At 44.3% G+C, this 24049-nt stretch overlaps 1 protein-coding gene across 7 annotated transcripts in view; it reads right to left on the bottom strand.

Moving 5' to 3' along the window:
* PRG4 (proteoglycan 4) overlaps nucleotides 1-24049 on the bottom strand; it is a 422062-nt gene that overhangs the window by 170632 nt on the left and 227381 nt on the right. For all 7 annotated transcript variants that reach the window (XM_069641367.1, XM_069641368.1, XM_069641372.1 and 4 more), the window contains 3 exons: nucleotides 21279-21410; nucleotides 18041-18136; nucleotides 4551-4646 (listed from right to left, as the gene is read on the bottom strand). In XM_069641367.1, the coding sequence (XP_069497468.1) occupies nucleotides 4551-4646; nucleotides 18041-18136; nucleotides 21279-21410 (324 nt within the window). The remainder of the gene's footprint in view (nucleotides 1-4550; nucleotides 4647-18040; nucleotides 18137-21278; nucleotides 21411-24049) is intronic.

Below are 24049 nucleotides of genomic sequence, written 5' to 3'. Positions count from 1 at the left end.
ACTTCTCACTCAACACAGCCCGGTTTTTATCGGTTTTCCCCTCGACTCACCGGCTGTGATGATGAACTACTTGGCTTTTCTCTTTCTGGAGTCAAGGCCGGTACTATGGGCACGGGAGCTTCTCTCGCTCCTGCTTATTGGCGTAGGCTTGCCCTGTGTACCGTTGACATCTGCTGCAACACATTTGTGCTATCGTTCCCGGTCTTAGGCTCTCTTCCACAAAGGTTCTGCGTGCCTTGGACGAGAAGGGTAAGGTCGTTTCTCCCCTCACCACCCTCTCGATTCCCGCCGCCTTTCTCCTTCTCTTGAACTGCAGCGCCTCATTAGCCATCTCGTTGTGCTGTCTGCTGTGCATGTACTGTGCTCTCAAGCTCCATCTTTTATCTCTGTGGGGAAGGGAAAGGCCCGTTGGGTATGTGTGATTCTGGTCAATTGCCTGACTTTGCATGACCCTTGCATTGGGACATATCAGGTAAACGGCTCGGGTGTTAGTCCGTTCACTTTTGTATTGTGCAAAAATGTTCATGTCTAAAAAGGGGGGGCAGTGGTTTTGATTGTCCTACGTGAGAGGATGGGGAAAGGTGTCAAAGGAAGGGGGATACCACGTCTCACCAGTCAGTGTCCCAATCCCACTCCCCAAGGACCCCCCATCCAGGTGATCCTCCCTCATTGGTCTACCCGCAGGAACTGGATCCAATAGCGATGGCCAAGTCCTGGCCACCTGGATGACAGATCCCCGGGGACCAGCTAGGGAAACACCTTCAGGTTTCTCACACGGTATATTAAATATTTAAAATACAATACAAGTGTCCACAAAGCAGAGAACCCTAACTAACTGAATTCCGTAAGTGAGCCCCAAAACTGAATGAACTATAAATCATTTAAAAACAAAGATCACAATAAACATGTGTGCTGCCGCTGCAGTAGCCTTATTATGGTATCCACCCTGCCATGATTCTGTCTCTGACAAATGCAGACATTCTTCAGAAGACATGAATTCACTTGATCAACACCTTTGGGGTTGCTCCCTGTGTCGGTCACCTTGGGGTAGTATGGGATATAGGTATCTGTATAACTCAAGAGAGCTCATGTATACCCTTCAAGGTTACTTTCATGCTTTCATCTAAGAGGGCCTTTCAGGGTGGCTGATCATCACATCTGCTGATTATTGAGTCATTTCCCAGGTCAATTTCCATATATGTGGCATGTATTTTAATTAATTTGTATTCCCTTTGAGGACAAGTGATATATGCATGGTGCATATTTAGCGCTCTTCATGCTTCGGTGCTCAGCAATGGCATTTTAGCCATGCTTTTTCCATTAGCAGCAATTGAAAATGTATATAACCTGTCAAATAGCACAGAGAGCTAAGCGCTCGCCCCTGATATCTGTGCGCAGCCTGCTGTGGCATGTTCGAATCTCGGCAGGGTCAACTCCGACTTTCATCCTTCCGAGGTTGATAAAGTGAGTACCACTATGTCGGATAATAATGTCTTCTATTATTTCAGTGCTCTGAGACCTTTGGGTGTGTAGCGCTATATAAGAAATACATTATTATTATTATAATCCTATGAAAAGAAGTACATTTAACAGGTTATTTTGAAATCCCAGAAAAAAGTTTTCATTGTTTAGATATTCAATGTATATATCTAAACACATGACGCTGCAGGGAATATTTGCTGGTCACAGAGCATACCATAGTATTACTGGATTTTCCAGAAAACTGAAATTTGCTTAGGTCAGCTGAACTGCGATTAAACAAGTCTTATCTAAAAAAACAAATCGGTATCATGATAGAAAAACTGATCTGAGTATCTGGATAAAATAAATAAACTCTATAAAACTGGAATTCTCTGAGAGTAATACAACTGAAATGAATGCAGCACAAAAAGGAAAAAATGGCAAAGTCATCAAAGTATAAAACTGGCAAACATCAGCATGTTCCTCTGACATACTTACCTAGGTGAGGCATAGAAGCTATAGAAAGTGAATGGCTAGAACAGATTTTGTGATGATTGCACTGAAGCAAAACTACTGTGAATCACGAAGGAATTCGCCAAAGCTACTAGCTTACAAATGATGCCAAATGAATGGCATGGCTGACACGACCACAATAAAGTTATTGGAGAAGATGCCAGACATAAAGTTAATACTCAATCACCCCTGAGATGTTTCCAAGGACCTACACGCTGAAGATACATTGCCTGATGAGCAAGACATGGAAGTCACTTTGGATGGGGTCTCCGATGCCAAAAATATGGCTAGCACACCCAATTTAGATATTTTATGGTCTCTCCTGGAATCCACTGACACCACGTTAGGCTCGCGATTAAAGTATGAAGCCCTAGATCACACCATTAGATTGAATGTTTCACGCTGTCTGTATGCCCAAAAGGGAAGTGAATGCACACTTGGGGGTTCAAGAGTATTTTCGTCGAATTGAGCCCCCAGAGACTTTGAGATTGTTTCTGAAATTCCGACTGGACATTCTACCTTTCACATCTTTCACATGTCATGGAAACATTCTGCAAATGATCTTTGCCTATTTGCACGAATATGAAGGAAACAACTGCTCACTTTTTGTTCTTCTGCCATTGATATGAGAAGATAAGAAATATAAATGTAAATGTTTGCTTAAGAAATCAAAAGAGAAAATCCGTAAATGACGCGCTATCTTTCTGGAGAGGAACAACGATGCAACGTATGCTGCTTCTCTTTTTATATGGAGAGCCTGGTCCTTAAGGGAAAAATCTCTAAAATGAATAATCTAATTTGCTCTTTAGTTTAGCCATCGACGAGGTCGTTTCCTACTTAATTGCTCTGTGTATTTTTGATGAGGTGCTGTTTCATCACTATTTATTTTATCAAGATGTTTTTACTTCTCACTCTTGGCTTTCCAATCATGTGCTACAGATGTCATAATCTTCATATGTTTAGATTTATTTATTAATGGTATGCAATGTGTTTGATTTTATGGAGTGATAACCAAAATAAAGCTAAATGAAAAAGAACCATTTAGATAACCTTAAGAAATTAAATAGTACAGAAGTTATAACAGAGCGGAGGCGGTCCTGAGTAAGGTGCGTTCACAAATGCAAATGTTAGGATGAATGAGCTGAATCAGTTGAGGAAGAGCCAATAGAGTGAACATGAACTTGGCCCACGGTATAAATACTATGACACCTAAGCCTCGGGCCAGTTTATACATAATTGCTTTTGAAAGGAATATCCTTGGGAGTCAAGACCAAGCAAGGTAGATTGGTAAGTCAAGGGAAGGAGGGTGAATCAGTATTTGAGCGTAGAGCTCTAGTATTTGGTAATGAATAACCTTTCCTTGGGTAATCAGATCCTTGTGACTAAAGGGTAGTGCTGGGTACCTTGAAATTTCAACAGTTGTCAACTTGGTGATGCCAAGACAGGCTTTATGCTCGTTCCCTATACTCGACCTGGCTGACTGACACTGGACTTTTCATAGAATTATTATACCATCGTCTGGCACATCAAATTCTATAGCAATGCAGTACTCTATGCATGATTCAATTATTGCCAACACATACATGCTTGACATTAAAGCAGGGGTTTATTTTTGAAGTAATAACTGACTGCCTCCCGAAATGAGATAGTGGCCATTGGTCTGTAAAGATGCAATAAGAGGGATGAGGATGGGGCATTTTGTTGGGTTTGGGTGGAAGAACGATGGAACAGGAAATACATAAAGAAGAGGAGCGTTACAAAGACAGTGAGAAGGACAGACAGTGGAGCGTGTTGTGTCCTTTGCTGGTTACACATTAAAAGATGAACAGTTGTTCCTTTATTTTAAAATGGGTGTTGCATATATATATGTATGTATATTTATGGTCATTTTGGGGGTGGTGGTGCTTAGAACTCCTGGAATGTGGTGCTTAAAGATCAATCGACTCAGCGGACCACAATGACATCTATATTAAACCATGCATTTGAATTTCCCCAGTCAATTAAAATTCAGTATCTGGTCAAATTATCTACAACAGCATTCTACATATGTCCATAACTCTTTAATTTAAATAAATATTACAATATGTTATTAAACTGTGTTTTGCACTGAAATTTGAATTATTGAATTAACTTTGAAGAACTGACAAATATTTAAAAAATATAGAAGTTATCTTGATGATTTTCTTAATCCCCTTCGTTCTTGAAGATAGTTGTAATTAAAGAGGGTGATCATCAATACCAGATGATTGTTAAATGAATATCCTTTGTGAAGGCACTAGACCATTTCTGCCCCTCTTGTACATCTTTGAATCAGTGGATATCCTCCATTTGACCCACTCCTTTTCCATGGCCAGCTGGCTTCCCTTCCAACCCATGCTTAGGGTGCATTAGAACGGATAAGAGGGAAGCCAGTAGAAAGAGGAGATGCAGGTGAGTCCAATATCCATTCCATAATTGGGGGTTCGGCACTTCTGAACAAAATCAGTTCCCAAACAAGGCCATGCTCCCGGCACCACAGAACCCGATGGTCCCGGATTATAATGACCAATGCAATCGGAGCAAAAATACATCCTTACCATCAGTTTCTTCATCTGGGTCTGTATCTTTCCTTGTCTTTTTCTTCTTCAAAGGTTTAGGAGTAACTTTTCTTGAAGGTGACGAGGATGGTTGATCTGAAAGAGGGTGAAAACAAAGGATTTAGCCTTAGTATTAAGCCTAATTACGTAACATATGTATTGCATTAAAGCTCAAGTGCGTATTCATCCGGTTGAATAGAGCCATATTATGAACATAGCTCAAAGGCCTAGCATTGGCTCACGCAGTCACCTTGCATTGACAGCATACTTTCACCTGGTGTTAACCGCTGCATTTCCACCATCAATTTTTACTCTGCATTGGATAATTAAAATTAAATACCCAAAGCAGCGCCATTGGGTGAAAATGCTAGGTGGAATAATGATGTTAGTGTACATTTATACAAACATTTGATCCATGATTCACTAGACGTGCATCAGCGATTCCCCCAAACCAGTTCAATGAGGTTCCTTGATACGAGTGGAAGGCGAGGAGAAGAATCTTAGGGCAATATCCATATGGGATGGAAACACCTGCTAGCTATAGCTTTGACCCATGACTCAAGAGAATACCTGCAAAGGATTTTAAATGCAAAAGTCTTGACCCAATGACCTGCGTCGGGGTAACTCGGACACACAGAAGTGAGGGTGCGGTGTTTGGAAGTCGAAAGTGCAATTTCCTGCAAAGATGACGAGCTGCATGAGTTTAGAAGACAAGTCACTCCACTGAATAGCCAACACGTAGCCTAGCCACATCCACTGAGTTAAATCCCAATTGCTATCCCAGGGGCACTGAATATTAACCTCTGATGAAACAGCACCCTTCCCCAGCGACAGGGGGCAAGATCGGCTCCGACTGACAAAAACCTTACTTCTGGATTGATGTTTGTAGATATGTTGCCTATTGTCTTCAACTGTTTTTCTGATTTGCTATAGTAGTATGTTTAGTTTATAAGCCTTGAGCAAGCCTTGAACAAGGAACTACGTATTATAATAAGATTGTACAAAGTCAATTTATATTTCGACCTGATAAGGCTCTCAAGAGAAATTGCCTCAATCTGGTGGTAATTGCAGCATTCTAGAATAATGTGAAGCGTGTGAAGGAAATGGCATGGACATGTACATTGAAGTAAACAGACCTAAAATAAAGCCAGACTTCATAGCTAAGCACTCTTCCACTAACAGAAGTGACACTCGAGGTCATCTGGCATACGATCCAGGGGAGTCCCCCATGAATATACAAATTAATCTTGGGAGGATAACTCAGGGGCAACGTGCTCGCCTTGGAAGCAAGAAGACAAGGAGCACCAGAGGTTCGATCCCCGGGTCCGTGCTTAGAAAACATCTGGGGATTAAGGGCGTTCTAAATAACCATTCATATCATGTAACAAAAGAATGTAAGTGAATATATAAATTAAGGATTAAATGAGTGGTGAGCAGAAGTACGTAGAACAAATGTTTGTTAATGATTTTTTAAAGGACTTAAGCACTCAACCCAATATATAGGTGCAAAGGACTTGTGTATAACAAGATAATCAATCCTGGATATATTTCTTTTGGCCTGGTACCGCGCTGTGATGGGCATAGCTTGCCCTTGGACAGGCACCTGAGAGTGGAAATTGGGCTAGTACATTAAAAGTCTGTGGTCGATTGTGAGCATAGAAGATTTTGGAAACGAAAAGGGAAGCTGCAAACTACCCATCGGCGGTCAATACGTGCGTTCAGTGTTATACAAGAGAAACAGAGAGAGGGGTTGAGAGGGAGGGAAAGAGAGAGGGACAAATAGAAAGACAGGGAAACAAAGAAAGTTTCAATGCAGATGAGAGTGTGAATACTACACTAAAGAATATTAGAAGTTACATCAGTAGCACGACTAGGCCCACAGCTTAGCGACGCAAGTTCATCAAGAAAAGAGAGCGAGAATTGGCAGATGCGATGAAGGGTAGAGATTCAGTGAATAATCATTGTATGTACTGAAAGAATGTGATTTATTAATCACTCAGTGTGATCCGAAAGCCACAGAGTCTGTAATCCTTTAATCAGTTAATGCCAGCTTGCCTTAGAGTTGATAACAAGATCATGTGCCAATGGTTTGCTTTCCTGCCTTCACGGTACATCTCCCACTGAGACTTGAATGATCCTTTTGGCTGAACAGATGTATTCCCTTGGGTGCTTGGGAACCTGTAACAATCATCTCCTTCTGAGATCCAGACCACGCCAAACAACATGGAACAAGACGGGAATGGTGAATGTTATGAGCCATGGAAGTGAGATCATTGATTATGAAATAAAAAAAGTTAATGTAATAAAGTCTTTTTTTAATATAGCAATTAGGTTTGAGTTTTGTTGTATGTCTTTCTTAATATGTGCAGTGCTCAACATGTGCCCTCGCCACCAGCCATTTCCTAGTGATAATTACCTCATGGCGAGTAAGCAATGGAGTGCTCTACCCTGTATGTGTCCCTGTCCACCCTAATGCGAGAGGTGGGGTCCCGGCAGCATATAACAAAGATCACATAGGTATGGGGGAAAAAGCACCTGCACTGAGAAGTGAGTTATATGCATAAGGGGCATTGACGAGGGGGGATAAATCCTGCAACCTATCTCCAATAGGACCACACAGGTAGCCCCTCAAACCATACAAATGGGTTCCAAATTACCTGGTATATCTCAAACACTAGGTGACAAAGGGACTGTGTGGTTTTGGAGCTTGGTCATTATTATAAATAACAGTGCATTTGATTGTAATCTTTATAATAATTAAAATTCACAGCGCTATTTGAATTGAGCCGTTTATTAATAAAAATGGGTATAAGAAGGGGGACATATCTAACTTTGCGTGTACTGCAATGATTGCAGCATTGATTCATTAATAACAAGTCAGAACAAGTGTGAATAGAAGATAAACTACCACTGTTAAGAAGAGTCTCGTCCCTGATTAGTGCCAATCAAAGTACAGCAAAAGGTGGCACTGCAGATTCTGGTTTCTTTACACAACACCTAATCATTGTAACCCCAAAATCAAATAAGATGGGTTTCATTAAGAATATAGCTAAATATGTAGTGGCAAATCCAGACCCCATATTCAATTCAAGTCAGATGATGGACAGAGTGTTTACAAATAATGAGAAACGGATGGATTATCAGTACCAACTAAATGTCTTACCCTAATTTATAATTCCCATGAAATAAGTGTGAAGCTGAATTGCAATATGTGGGTAGGATGAAGATCTCCACCATGTGCACTGTAGCACACACACTGTCAGACAATATATTTATGTCCTCATTTAGCAGCAGTAAGGATGTGTCGTGCTAAGCACTATTGAAGAGAGGGTCCCTGGAATGCCCCTCTGGACCCCGATAAGCATGATCGCCCGAAGAGTCAGAAATGCAAGATGGCAGTCACTGTTTGGCCAGCCCCCAGGAGGGACAGTGACGTCTACACATGCAAACAGATATTCTCACAGACAACCCTTCAAACCTTATCCAGCTGACGTCTTGATGGATACAGGTGCCTCAACACTGATCATGGATACAGGTGCCTCAACGCTGGACCTGGCAAACTAATGACAAATATCCAGCTGTGCTGATGTCATCAGAGGCACCACGACATAATAACGTTAGCACGAAGCAAACTATCATCCGTACACGGAGTTACACGGACATGTGCACACGAAGAACATGCTTACACAGTTCTGTAGATAGAGGACAGATACATATACATACACATACTGTCGCAAGCCTTTCGTTTTTACTAGCAAAACGCAGAAACGCAAGAAAGTAAGAGATGCAGAGCAAGCTTGCAGCCACTTATTGCAACTAACCATATGGAACTACAGGGTCGTATGAGGAACCTGGAAGGACCAAGTGCCACCAACCCATAAGGAAAGTAATACAAAATAGACATATGGAAATCATAGCATAACTAAAGTAGAATTACATGAAGCCTCAGAATATGGGACAAAGATAAACGGATTTTGCAGCACACTGTCCAGGGCATGTGCTCGCAGCCGAGGTCAGAGATGAGCATAACATTCCTGCTTCCAGGTACAGGGAGCCACCAGCAAAATAGCAGAATAAATCCTCACTAAATACAGACAGAAAAGGTCAATTTTGCCGTCTCCACCCACGTGATCCGGCTGAGCTGAACAATAGTCATGTACCCGCGGTGGGAAGAGGAGCAGTTCCCAGCGAAGCAGACAAGAACTGATACATGTGTTGTTTTACAACGTTGCAACCTGTAGGCGATCTCTATAACAAAGTGCTTATACCAGTAGCAACAATGGGCCTGATTCACAGAAGTGTTTTATAATGGTGAAATCCCATAGGAAAACGCTCTGTGAATCAGGCCCATAGTTTTTCTCATCACCTTGAGAAGGTACACAAATCCAGGGGTGGATGACAAAGGGCAAGCACCAATGGTAATCCTGTGACCCTGCAACAATGAAATAAATCGTTTTTGGGGACGCTCAGGCAAATCCACCTGACATGCAAGGACCAGTCATCTAACTTCTATAGGTGCCGTCTATAGGCACTACCACCCCAGCCACCCAATACTGTAAGCTCCTAGGACTTTGGGGAAGAACCCCAACTTGTGACAGCACACAACAACAAAAGTCCCTGACACGGGCTCAGGAGCTGTGATTGCTGGAGAATTCTTTCCTGTGTGATCCCTGTCTGTTATGGAAAATAAATGGCAGTTCTAACTTGCCATTGGCCGAGTCCTCTGTCGTTTACCGGGGGAGGGTTTGTTGGGCCCTGGGCGCTCTGCTGAACAGTTGTTGTGGTTGTGTAGCACGAACCCAGTCCTCTGGTATACCTATACACTATCATGTCCACTCCTGCATGCAACATCAATCGTTGCTTTCTGGTTCGATTCCATCAGGTATTTCACTTTAATCATTCATGGCAACCGTATTACCCAGTTCATATTGTGTGGCTGCACACAGGTCCCCATGTATGGCTTGGCTGGGGAAATAAATGGGCTATTCAAGTATTTATTTATTGTTTGCTTTTTAGGTGCTTATACAATAAGAAAATACTGTTTCAAAGCGCCTGCAGGGAGGGAGTGAGGGTGGGAAATACATTTCAACACAATATTTAAGAGCAGAGGGGGAAGGAGAGGGACAAACCTATTATGCATTGTAAGTATTCAGAACATGCAAGTGCAGAAATGTAGAGGGAAGAGGTGGTGAGTGCTGGGGAGTCCGAGCTTGTGGGTGACCTGTTTAGAAGAGACCTTCATGGAGTGGACAACTCTGGTAACTTCTTTAGGTGTGACAGGAAAAGGAGGAGAAGAAGGAGGAAAGAGGAGCGAGGGGGTAGTCTGGTGTGGGGGTGTGGGATGGGTTGTAAGGGAGTGTAGAAAAGGTGGTCAGAATGTCCTGAGCTTTGGTGGCAAAGCGTCAGACCAGTGCATTGCAGAGGGCCTGGGAAGGAGAAGGGGAGGAGGAGACTGCGCAGGGGTTGGCTAGTTCCCAGCAGATTTGGAAAAGTTCAGCCGAGTTATTGGATGCGCCGGAAACCCGTGCCTGAATGTAGGCTCTTTTCTTTGCACGGATGGCGAGTCTGTATTGCCTTTGGAGCAGGCGGCAGGTCAGTTTGTCAGAGGATGAGCCTGAGGTTAGCCACTTTCATTCTGCTGCCCTTCACCTTCGTTTCAGGGCTGCAAGTTCAGTTTCGTACCAAGTGTTATGCTTTGAGGCAGGTTTCAGATGCATCCTCATGACTGAGGCAAGAATGTCAAGAGTGTTGATGATGGAAAGATGGAGGTTGCTGAGGCCAGAGTCAGAAGTAGAGTCAGAGGTGGAGGGGTGAGGGGGGTGAAGGTGAAGGTGGAGGCGAAGGAAGCTGCAGTCACTTGTTTCATCGGGCGGATGTTAGTGAATGAAGTTGGTGTTACTTTTGGGGGGGCGGTCAGGGGGCCAAAGGGACAAAGATGGGAGGAGAGGAGAGAGTGGTCTGACCAGGAGAGAAGGGAGATTAATGGGGGGGGGGGGTCAGATTGTATGATGGTATCCAGAGTGTGCCCAGCTGTGTGGGTTGGCCCAGAAGGGAGAATGGAGAGGAACAACGAGGGCCAGAGGTCAGTGCATAGAGTGGATGCAGAGCCAGGGGGTCCAGTTGAATGTTGAAATCACCCAGGAGGAGGTGGTTAGAGGTGGAAGAAAGTAAAGAAGATCAGAAGTCAGCCCATTCAGAGAGGAATAGGGAGGTGGTGCCTGGAGGCCGGTAGATGGTAGCAATGGTCAGGGTGGAGGTTGGAGTTATGACCAGGCTTTTAAAAGAGGAATAGGGCTGGGTAGGTAAGATGGAAGCAGGAACCCACTCAGGGAAGATTAAGGCAACCCCCCGATAGTGCAGTTAGGTCGAGGCTTGGCGATGATCTTAAAGCTGTCAGGGAGGATAGAGTCAAAAGCGTTGACTGAGCTGGTATTGAACCAAGTCTCGGTCAGAGCAAGAATGTCGAGGTCAATGTCTTCAAGAAGGAGACCGATGTCAAAGGAGAGTTTGATGGCTGAGCGGGCATTAGGAGTCGCAAGGTGGAGGTGGTCAGCGGTTTCGAAGGTTTTCAGAGGTAGGGTACAGGGGTGTGGTACACCATTCAGAGGAGGGAGAGAGAGAGTAGAAGTGGGAGATGCAGACGAAGGAAGGAAGTTAGCGAGAGAAGGCAGGATGCAGTCAAAGAGAAGGGAGGTTGGGTTGTGGGAATCTGTGAATTTGAAAATCAGAAGGAGTTACAAATGATCTCAGAAATGGATTACCTTGTGGTTAACAAGAATGTTCTCATGAATCTCGGTAGATGGGGAAATCATGCTAGGTTTAAATTAAAAAAGCAAACAAAAAGGCTTTATTGACAGGAAATGGGGTTAGGAATCAGGTAGAAGTACAATCAGAAAAAGATGTATTGATGAATGTTATGCACAGATGGATAGAAAAGAGGCACCAAAGGGACCCCCTTCTCAAGTAAATCGGTATGGAATATGTGAAATTGAATCTTGCCTTAATATTGAATCATTGCAAAGCTGAATATGGATCATTTACTGAACAGCTGTGACTCGTCTCATCCATTGATATATAATTGGTGACATTCCAGGAAGCTAGGTCAAGGGATTTGTTCCCAGAGAAGCCAGGGTTTAAAACCACCCTCATTTAAAAATGTCAATTTTTCCTGCCATCTTTCGTGTCTTTAGAACCTGGCAGTTTGTGGCTGTTAAGCAAATAAGTGGGAGGGCTTTGATGTTAGGTTTTATTATGCATGGTTTCAACATGTCCAGGTTCACAATGGCACCATGGCACTGTAGAACGCTTACAGCGTGCACACTGCTGAGCCACAGACAGTGTTCAGTGTCAAACATTTTGCATGAAAGGACAGGCCCAGGTGCTCTGAGATTACTTCGGTGGTGATTGGCGAGATTTCCCACAGTATAAGAACGTTGTAAAATAAAGGGGGAAATCAAACTGAAAATGTTGCTAAATCTTGATCTCACGTTGGAAGCGGATGTGCGATTGCACACACAGTGTTGGTTTGACGTGACACGCGCTAGGTGCGTTCCTCTCAGCTGTGATGCGGCGGTGGTGGTCCGGACTTGTAGTTCTCCAGACTTTTCATTAGTTCTGCTAGCCAGACCATGTCAAGGAGGAGAAGAGCATTGAATCCCCAGTGGGGGGGCTGCCTTGGATTGTCTTGGATTGTGGACCCACGCATTTGTGACCCTTTAATGCTGGTAAGCTGAGCTGAGAAGACAACAGCACGGGAGCATGGGAGCTCCATTGCAAATTGTGCTAGTGTGCCGGTGTGGCTTCTGATAGAGGAGCGTTTTCTCGCGCTGCCATTTCCTTGTCCTGTGTAAGAGCGGTGGCGGCAAGTGCAGTGAGTGAAATTGGAACCCTGTGTATGCACAGTTTGAACAGCTGGAGTAGGCAGAGGGGAGCTCCTCCTATGCACACTCTCATGTGCATTATAACATTACTATACGTACATTATTAAATCCAGGATCCCTTTGAATTATTTGTATCTGCGTTTAGACAGCCTTTGGACAGTGATAACGCCATTGATCCAATTATCTTGAGACATACTGCAAAGTCTTTGCCCCTCAACCACTGAGTCTTGATCAGCGCGGTGCAGGGGCTGCTTATTCATCCTTTGAACACGCTTAAGCCGCGCGGGGAACCAAACCAAAAGTGCTTTTTCCATCCACTTGAGACGCACCCTGTGCTACCTGCTTCAGGTCTAATGTGACAAAATATAGTGTGGTGACTGTGGGATCAATCAAACGCCCTATGAACTACTTTCTCCCACTTTTAGACAGTGTGGGACACTGAAGCGATGCACTAGCATTGAGTCGGCGATACATGCAAAGCGCGTCGCCGCCACGCCGCTAGGCCTAATGGCAAATGGAAATGGAGATGCCAGAGGACTGACAGCAGGTAACTAGATTGAGGTCTGCTGTAACGTGCATGTAAATCAGGACAGTGGCACCATGGAAGGTATCCTGCAGGTGACTTCTGATAAGACCACGGATAAGACTCCAGCTGTCGATGTCCAAACCTATCTATTGAGTCACAAATGTGTCTGTCCCCTTAATGCACACTCCGATGGGGACACACAATTCATCGGGAATAACACAATCCTCAAGAATTACTAACTTTTTTCCGATATGTAAGGGCTGTGAAAACAGGTATCTCAACCCATTGGAGCTCGAACTATCAGAGAGACTGGCATGTTTGAGTTCTAACATGACGGGCAGCATTATTGATGTCATTTCTCTGGATCACGCTAACCTGCCTAAGGGACCGTCGGCTAAGGGGACTGAAAGTGTCTTCCGTAATGATGGTACAATTGAGGATCTATTCACCTGTCTGCAGCCCATATCCACTGGAGCTTTTGCTTTGAGCAGGTTGTTAAGTGGGACATCAGGCTGCCCTAGCCAAGCCATACACGCGGACCTGTGTGCAGCCACACAATATGTACTGGTTGATACGCTTGCCATGAATGATTATAGTGACATACCTGATGGATCCAACAGTCGAAGCTGCATGAAGGAGTGGACATGATAGTGCTTACCATGATACATCCTTACTGCTGCAAAATAAAGACATACATATATTGGGCCTCATTACGACCCTGGCGCTAAGTGGTTAACGGCGCCGTAAAAGGCTGCGGCACCGTTAATCACTTAGTGCCTTACTACGAGGTCCCTTTGCGGGACCCGACCTGAACGGCTGGTCTGGACCAGCTGTTAAAGTAGGGACCCACAAAGGGACCTCGCAGGCAATGACGGTACCGCAATTTGCAGTACCGTAATTGCCGCTTTCCCCATTCCCATTGAGCCCTATGGGGCAAAAATGGGAATGGGGAAGGGCCATGGTGAAATGGGGAAATACCGCCCGCCAACCTTGCAATGGGGCGGTATTTCCCCATTTCACCATGGCGGACTCGTTACAACACCGGCACCAACCATGGTGCTAATAGCGCCATGGTTTAGCGCCAGTGTTGTAATGAGGGCCATTGTCTGACGGTATGTGTGCTACGGTGCAGGAATCAGAGTGTGAACTCTGTGGGGGGGGCCGCAAATGTATGTCGGCAGGGTAGTACTTATTCTTCCATAATGCTGTACTCAGTGCTTGAGCAAATGCTGACAACCATTATGAGTAAATGTGATGCCATAGAAATTAAATTGGGTGTGCATGGTGTACTGTTGGATACAATATTGCAAAATGGTACTAATAAGGGATTACAATCTAATGTCGCAGTGGATGTGGACATGACCATCGCAACCGCATGTTCAGACGTTCTGAGCACTGTAAACTCGGCACCGGTTACCACTCTATGGGCCTCATTACGACCCTGGCGCTAATGGGTTAACGGTGACGTAAAAGGCTGCAGCGCCGTTAACCCATTAGCGGCTGATTACGAGGTCCTTTGCAGGACCCGACCTTAACGGCTGGTCTACACCAGCCGTTAAAGTAGGGACCCGCAAAGGGACCTTGGTGCTAAGTACGGTACCGCAATTTGCGGTACCGTACTTAGCGCCTTCCCCATTCCCATTGAGCCCTATGTGCGGTAAGTTACCGGCATGGACCATGGTGCTATTAGAACCATGGTTTCCGCCTGGGTCATAATGAGACCCTATGTGATTGTCGCCCTATCACAGAGTTAGTGATTGAAGGGACTAAGGACAATTTATTTTATTTTTGCACTTATATATGAGTTTGGCCCTTCGTACCTGCGTCGGAAGGCTCTGCACGGATGTCAAAGCGAGCGCTCTACTTTACAATAATTCAGATTGCACGTGCGTTGTGATTATAGATGACATCACTGTTGCGACAAATTGCGACACCACCCTGGTGGATATATCTGATGGAAATGTTGCCTCACGGCATTGCAAAAAATGAAGTTAAAAAAATGTAAATGTTGCACATTTTTCAGGGAGTTGTGAACATGGAAAATGTGCACAAGATATTGTGAATGTTTTTATTAAAAAGGTTTAAAAAGGTTTCCTGGTGAACAAGCTGTTCAGATCACCATTTCTCTTCCTTTTGATGTAATATGGAGCACATTCACTTCTGTTTCACGCCCCTTCTCTGTATGTTGGCTGGATATGGGGTTCTCAGTATTGTTCTTTAGGCACACTAATAGGAACATTATTGGCTTACAACCTGAAAGCTTCCCTCCGTGTCCTGCAGTCCTACGAGGTGACCTCATTGTGGCACAAAGCACTGTACAAGCAACAAAGCATGTCATAGACGTATGGTAACAGACAGTCAAAACACAGTAACAAAAAATAAGGAAAGTGTACTAGACTGTTACTGCATACAGAAGGACAGATATGTAGCCCTTCTCTCACTACCTACCTTATGTGTCACACCTCCACCTCTCCCTCGCTACGGTGCATCACTCTGGCAAATTTGTGGTAACCCTTTGCAATGTTGGGCCTAGGCAAGGGGCACTGGAACATTGACGTTTTGTTGCATGGTTTAATGGCATTTTTGGGCAAAGTCAACTTGAAGAATATTACATGTGAGAGGGTTGGCATGAGGGTGTTATAGCACAAGGGGCAGGCAGACTGGCCATTTTCTGTGGCATGACATTTTTGTACTCACATAAGGGCAATGCCAGTATAATGCATGTTCTTACATTGTGGGTGGAGGCATTTGTGCAGCCAAAAACAAATGTGTCCTCACTTTAGTATTGCATGTTTTACTGGTGTTGAGGGCAAAATCAACATGAAGAGCATTCTCACATGGTGGTGCAGGAGTTTGGTATGCATTTGTGCAGCCAACATTAGCATGTATTCTTCCTGTGGCAGGAGATTTTTACTGGCATTAAGGGCAAAGCCAGCTAGTGATTGTGTGTACACGGGATACAGGAAGAGGCAGCATGAACATGTTTTCTTAAGGTATAATTACTGTGCATAATATTACTGGTTATGCACAGAGTTGGCTGGTACATTTGTGTGCTCCCTTGTCAGGCACAGTCCCCTTGTTCTATGCTAGGTGATACGATTTAAGGTTTGATTGAAACACATATTTATATCTTTCACCTAGTGCAGTGTGTGGCCTGGCCCTGCAGCAGCATGAGCATCATGCATATTGGGGATTGATGGTGGTTACGGTCAGCTTGGAGTGTGGCACAGCACATGCTTTGTTGCCGAGTGTGGGGGCTCAACGTGGTTTGCAGGGGACTCCCAGATTTTGTGTTACGCCACTGAATGAGTGGCGTAACAAGCTATATTTTCTCACTATAAATGTCTATGTATTACCGTACATTGATATCCTACTGCCAAGGAAGGAAGCACCCTATCTCAATATGAATTAAAACAAAGTCTAGCATGCCATATCAGAGAACAATCTCTTGATAATAACCTTGTTGACATCAAGGTGCCAGGCTTTTTCATTTGTACTGTACTAGTTTGACCACTCAATTCCCTTATGTTAGGAAAGATTTCTTTTTGGCAACTTTCCCTCCAGGGTTCGTATGGACCCCAATCATTTTGCTTTGTTTTTAACCTGTTCTGACTTTTTGAGGGGAAGTAAAGCCTTCAGCTTCACCTGTCCTGCCTTTTTCTCCTTTGTTATGAGGAGACTGATCGGTATTCCAGACTATCAGTCCTGCAAAACTATGTTTCCCTTTTACATTTTTGTGACTTTTAACATTGCACACATCATCTTATAATGCAGTGAAATGGTGCTACGTTTGTAGCACCCTAACCTTTTACACCTGGGATTTTTTTATTTCTTTTATATGTGCCTAAAGACAGGCTGGTGGTAGCGGATACATTTTGACAATTTTTGCATTATTTTAGTGTGCACGTTCGCATTTACTGCATATGGCTGCTAAACTTGGCTCCTAAAATCTGTCCACCACGCCAGATTCTAGGATCAATCTTAAGACCTTACCTTCTGTTACCAACAACATTCACCTTTATACACAGTCTTTTCGTGACTACGCCACTCTTGGATCAGGCTTGACAGTCACAGAATTAACATTCGGGAGTAACATTCCCCACATTGCTTTTCTTCAGCGCGTGGTCATACCATGTACATTTGAGTATCAAGTGATCACTATGGATAGTTGGCATATGTTCGAATCCTTTAACATATACATCAATATACATCAATAGGAATATGTTTGGTACTTTAAAAACATAGATGGGTGAAGGTCTGTGCTTGAGGCCCTGTCTATGCATAACGTCTTTAGAGTCTACAAGTCCATTAATTTGTTTAAAAATGGTAAGTGCTTAGACAGCTACAAAAGCTTTAATTTTTACAATTTAAACAAATTAAATGTATGCTGTTTTGGTTATATTTTGATTGCAGTGCTTCAGAAACAGTAACATCAAGAATAAACTAGGTAATTGAATATCATCACTCAGTAAACAGTCAGCAATGGTTAAAATGTAAACTATGATATTATACAAATGCTGGACCTATGAATACAAATTAATATGAACTGTGTTTTGTGCTGACATTTAACCTGTTGAATTAGCCTTGGATAACAGACAAATAATTTCTAACAAAATAAAGGTTTTAATTCGTTTTTAGTAACATGATTTTTCCAATGTGATTTTCCTATTTGCTTTTACTCTTGATGATAGTTCTGTGAAGGAGAGCGATTACCCACGCTGGATGCTGCTGTACGTGTGTTCCTTGACAGAGCACTTCACCATTTTGTTTCCTTTTCTTTGGATCAGGGGTATTTCCCATGTTGCTGCCATCTATATTTCTCACAGTCCCTCCCTTAGCTGTACCAGGGCCTGCAGGCTTTTCCTGCTGGGGCTCCCAATCATCCGCTGCTGGGGGTATATTAGAAAGGATCAGTGTAAAGTGTGTGGGAAAGAAGTGACGCAGGTGGGTTAACTCTGGTGCATAACCGGGGCTCTGCGCCTCAGAACAAAGGTTCCCAACCAAGACCATGCTCTTGGCAACACAGATCCCCAAGGTCCCAGGTTCTGATGACTAATGCAATCAGAGCAAAACTACATCCTTACCATCAGTGTCTTCATCTGGGTCTGTTGGCTTCCTTGCCTTTTTCTTCTTCAAAGGATTAGGAGTAGCTTTTCTTGAAGGCGATGAGGATGGTTCTTCTGATAAATTATGAAAATATTAAATATAATTCAAGGATTCATCCTTAGTTTTGAAACATGTAAACTCCATTGAAGCCTGTGTGCATATTCATTCCCTTCAACAGTCAGATTACAAACATATGCCAAAGGACTAGCTTTGGTGCACGCAGTCACCTTGCATTGACAGCACACTTGTACATGACATGACACTCAATTGTATTCCCACCATCAATTTGTACTCTGTGCAACTATTAAAAAGGCACACCCAAATTAGTGCCATTGGATGAAAGTGGCAGGAGGAATATTGGTGGGAGACCTAATTGCAATGATAAAAATGCGATCTCTTCCACGGTTCACTGCAAGAGAATCTTCAAATCTCCAAAACCAAGTGATTTAGTTAGTTTATTTGTAGCACGCTAGAACATCGCCCGTGGGCATAGACGCACGAAGACCAGACAAACTCCACAAAGGAAATTCCTTACAGAATTTATTCAAAAAGAAAGGTCTTGAGCCTACGCTTGAAGAGCGATATTGCCCCGCATAGTCTCAGATCTGGGGGAGGGCATTCATTTAGTGATGGGAGGTGTGAGAAAACAGCACATGACTGCACATTAGGTGCATGAAAACTATCTCCCTTGCAGATGGTAGGTTTGATTTTCAACAGCAGTTCGAGAATATCAGATGCTGATATTTCACAGAACCTAAAAAGGGGCTGAGGAGTCGCTGATCGCTCAGATTTGGCTGGGGTAGACAGACCCTTAGTGACACAAGGATTGTCACTAGATCCTTCCTTGATTTTAGCAATCTTTTGCCTCAGAGTTCTGGGATTCAGTAGACAAGGGGCCTCATTACACGGTAGGCAGTAAACCATGGTGCTATTAACGCCATGGTTCATGCCGGTAAAATACCTGCACCGCCTTGGTGGAAAGGGGAATTACCGCCCTATTCCAAGGTTGGCGGGGCGGTAATTCCCCCTTCCACCATTGCCCTTCCCCATTCCCATTTTTGCCCCATAGGGCTCTATGGGAATGGGGAAGGCGATAATTACGGTACCGCAAATTGTGGTACCGTAATTAGCTCCACTGGTCCCTTTGCGGGTTGGTTTTTAACGCCTTCAAAAAGCAGGCGCTAAATTCCCCAACCCGCAAAGGGACCTCGTAGTAAGGCGGTAAGGATTTACCGGTACCGGTAAACCCTTACCGCCTACCGTGTAATGAGGCCCAAGGTTGTATATTTTATCACTGTCTAAATAGAGGGGCAAGGTTCCTCCAAGTCACTAAGGATCTTTAACAGTTCCTTCGAGCTCGATGCCGCATCCTTGATCCTTTGTTTATAGGGGGATTTCTTAGCCCCATAAATGGCGGATTGATCGTACAACCAAATATTTGGTCAGCTAGGCCATAACGTTCCATTATAGCGAACAAGGGGAACAGGGGTTGCAGAGGTGTCCGCTGCTTCTGGGATATTATTTAACAAAAACAGAGAAAGGGACCCTGGAGTTGCAGGGATGGAACTGACACTGCAGGGTCAGAATGAAAGCAGATGCTGAAAGATAAGTGGGGAGAGGGTGAGGATGTATTGGGGTGGTTGGAGGGGGCATGGATTTGTTGATTTTGGCAGCAGCAAAATTGGGTTTGTGGCAGAATCAACTACTGTCTATTCCACTGCGAACAATTATTCCACGGTCAAATCATACAGGTACGTTTTCTTATTGCAGGTCAGTAGTGATGTTCCAAATACGCCCTACTGTACAATATAATGATATGGCAAGTCATAGAGGAGCTCCGTGACCAAATAGAGGAACAAGGTTGAAGCCCGAGTTCCTTTATAAGGTCATGGAACTCCGATGATTTCCTTTTTACATACAGTAGAGGGTACTTTATTCCTTATAATACATGGCCGCACACTGTCACCTCCTTTACTACCTGGCCTCTTGCTTGATCTAATGTAAGAGATCTTCCATTTGGTGCTCCATATAACGAATGTGGAATGTTTTGGGATTTGAAAAAGCTAACATGCAAGTTGTATGTGTTGCAGAATAATAGTTTGAGCAGTTTAATCAATTTAATTGAAAAATACATTTCGAGTTTTAAAATAAGTAACAACAAGCTGGGTGGAGCGCTTTGGAATCATGGGTGTGGCTCAGGTGACGTAATTCTCTGGGTTTTTGTTTCTCTAATGTAGGCAGGTATGCTGCGGTGACTTTTTCCTAGCACAGGTGCAGTCGGCAGAAATCAAGCTGCTCTGCGGGGGAACAGAATACAGATCCACACAAGCTTGTTTTCTCGGATTCCCTGCATTGTGCTGGAGCATCACATGAACATTTCTGGTTCTGAGTTTCCCATGCTGGTTCTCGGAGCCGCCATCACTAGAATGGGTCGGTTGCAGGAGGGGAATCCACCACTGCTAAAATGAGGGACAGGAGAGGGATCTGAATTTTTCATCAATGACCTAATGACAGGGGTCAAGTCCTAAAAATTAAAGTGGGGGGACTCCTCAACAAACGCAATGGGATGTGACGTTGCCAAAAATTAGCATAACAAGGTGAAATAGGCACATTTCATTAAATTGGCTTTGCATAACAACCTAAATTGAACAGGACAAAGGACATTTGTCTTTCATAAAATCAACACACACACAAAACCAAGACACGTGTGCATGCTTTAAACTCCAAGAACCAATATACATGTTTTCCCTGGGACCTGCAGTACCAAAATGGGATAATTCACCTTTAGTTGGTTTTTATTTTTCATCAGGTTATATAGTGCAGTGGTCAAGTGTCCTGCCTACAAACCTGTCAACTGAGGTTTGATCCCAGAGGTCGGCTTTAATGCATACATTCAAAGGGACATGACATCTAATGTTTCTCTTTTAGCTGGAGGGCGACTAAATCCACCCTCTGAATAAAGTGGGTGGACTCCGTTCCCCCGCGTGTACCCTCGACTTGAACCCTGCCTAATGTGTAATGTGGTTCAGCTGAAACCTCAGCTGGATATTTCTGTTCGCGAATCCAGTGGCCCAGCAGGTGTTGGGTCAGGCATAACAATACGATTTCTGTTAAACCACTCCAGAATATTCGGTTCTTCAGGAAATGCTGCAATGAATGGACACGTTCCTTAGAAAGGCATCCATCTTTTGCTGCAGAATTTGTATCCTTGCCTACCTTCCTCGTCATCGGAAATGCCCGCTTTCGTGAGCTTCTTCTTCGGCAGCTTTGGTGAACGTTTCATAGTGGATTTGCGTCCCTCGGCGGAAGAAGGCGAGGATTTTGTCGAAAGCGGGTCATCGGAAAGATCTCGAATGAAAACAAAACCTCTCATTAAATTGTGGCATCCGTTTTACAGTTTTCTTTTCAACGTTTCACTTAAACACGCAATTTCTCACACTTATCAAACATCAGAAATCTACATGTTTCTGTGTCAAAAAATGGCAAGGTACTTTAGGTAGCGAGGCACAGAGCCTACATCAGTCTTTCTCTCTGCTCAGTCCTAGTGAATCACGTGACCCTTTGTGTATGGATCCTCTTTCCCCAGTCCATATTGCATATCCGCACTGCCTACAGTTTCAGAGGCTCTTGCACTGTTTCAATATCGCATCACTCTGGCAAGAAACGAGGCTGTGATCTGTATGTCGTACCAGGTCTCTTGGAATTGCCTCAGGTGAAGCAGCTTCTATACAATATAATCTGTCTCAATTTAAACAAGCGTTGATACGCAATCCTTTTTTTTAACTGGTATTGCTACCATCATATGCCCAGATTGACATCAGAAGCCCACGTACTTGCCTCATACGCCAGTTATTCACTTTGAATTATAATAATGCTGAATGCTTCATACCGGATTCCTCCCACTTCGAAGCACTGCGGTAATCGATGCGTACCCAATTTAATGGTATTCAATTTATTCACCGTGGCAGGATGGACTGAGTTGGCCTTGCTGGGATTTGAAGTTGAGAAGTGCAAGCTTTGCATATGCTTGAGGTGAGTACCCATAACCAGTGAGTTATCTACCAGAACAATTAACAGTTACTCCATCACGTGCCAAGTACTCAACACACCATTGCATGCCCATCATGTGCCTGGGGCCAGCATGATATGGTGGCATTTTTATTATATAGGTAGAATTGCCATCATGACAAACACTCCTATGGCATGTGCGCCTACAACACACCCGCTTACCACACACTCCTATGACACGAGCTCCTACAACATACACTCTTACAACACAAGCTCTTACGACACAATTGGTCTATGTACATTTGTACAGATATCTCCGATGACCCAGGCTCCTACGACAAATGCTGCGACATGTGGTCTATGACACGTGGCCCTACGACACTGCTTACCACACAATCCTATGACACGCGCTCGTTCGACAAGCGCTCCTACAACATGAGCTCCTTTGACACACGCTCTTACGAGGCATGCTCCTACGGCAGGTGCACCTACGACATGCACAGCTACGATACAGGCTCCTACGACAGGTGCATCTAGGACATTGCAGAGAATAAATGTACAGCTTCTATACAAAATGTGCACGGATATGTAGTGTTTGCAGATTACACACGCTCAAAATGAATGTACAACTTCTCTCTAAAACGTAGACAGACATTTAGAGTGTGTACATTACGCATGCTCAGAATTAATATATTGCTTCTATCGAAAGTATGTACATTATGTGACACACACTACTATGATACACGATCTTACGAGACATGCTCCTACGACATGTGCACCTATGACAAATGCTCCTATGACAGGTGCTCCTATGACACAAAGTGTGTGGCGTGTTACCTTATTGTCAGTCTAAGGGGTTGGGGTCAGTGCCTCTTTTTGCCCCACGCAGCTGTGACGCAAGTTTGAATTGAAATAGCTACTAGGCGCATGGTTATAAGTTAAGTTGGTAACAACAAAACCCCAGAAACTGTGTCCTCCTATGACACATGCTCTTACGACACATGCTCGTATGGCAAGTGCTCCTACAATTCACTCTCTTACCACACACCCCTACGACACACACTCTACAACACACAATCTTACAACACACACTCTTACAACACTAGCTGTCAAGTGCCTGGACTCGTCACTGCTGGGCTCCTGGTCTTAACAGTCGTTCAGGGCGAGGAAAACCAGGTTTAGATCTCCAGAAGTGATCCAGAGTGCCATTAGGCCACAAGTATGGCAAAGGAACTAGCGTCCAAGCACCGTCTCCCCGAGATGAATACAGGATAGGTGCTCCGAGACCGGTTCCCTATGCCACGGTGCAGCTGCCGGGATTAGCGTAGAGACAGTGGGCCTCATTACACGGATGGCGGTAAGGGTTAACGGTCACCGTTAATGGTACTGGTGACCGTTAACCCTTACCGCCTTACTACGAGGTCCCTTTGCGGGTTGGAGACTTTAACGCCTCCTTTTTGCAGGCATTAAAAACCAACCCGCAAAGGGACCAGGGAGCTAATTACGGTACCGCAATTTGCGGTGCCGTACTTAGCACCTTCCCCATTCCCATTATGCCCTATGGGGCAAAAATGGGAATGGGGAAGGGCAATGGGGGAAGGGGGAATTACCGCCCCACCAACCTTGGAATAGGGCGGTAATTCCCCTTTCCTCCAAGGCGGTGCTGGTATTTTACCGGCATGGACCAAGGTGCTAATAGCACCTTGGTCCACCGCCGTCCGTGTAATGAGGCCCAGTGACAAGCGCTGGCCGGGAGAGCTGGATGTTCAATGAAGAGCTGAAGAGCAGGCACAATGGCAACTGGAGTGGGTGGATCCAGGAGGTGGACAGCTAGGAAGAGGCAGGACTAGAGGCAAAGCAAGTAACAGGAGGAGACCGGCAGGGCAAAGGCAAGGCAGGCAAAAGAGAACCAAGGTAAGGTAGCAGGAATAGGCAGAGAAGCAGGGAAAGGACTGGCAAGGAGCAAGACAGGTGAGGAA

This window comes from Ambystoma mexicanum, chromosome 1q (assembly GCF_040938575.1).
Source record: "Ambystoma mexicanum isolate Mex_15411 chromosome 1q, UKY_AmexF1_1, whole genome shotgun sequence".
Lineage (NCBI taxonomy): Eukaryota > Metazoa > Chordata > Amphibia > Caudata > Ambystomatidae > Ambystoma > Ambystoma mexicanum.
The sequence above is the reverse complement of the archived record's forward strand: the minus strand, read 5'-3'. Positions and strand labels throughout refer to the sequence as shown.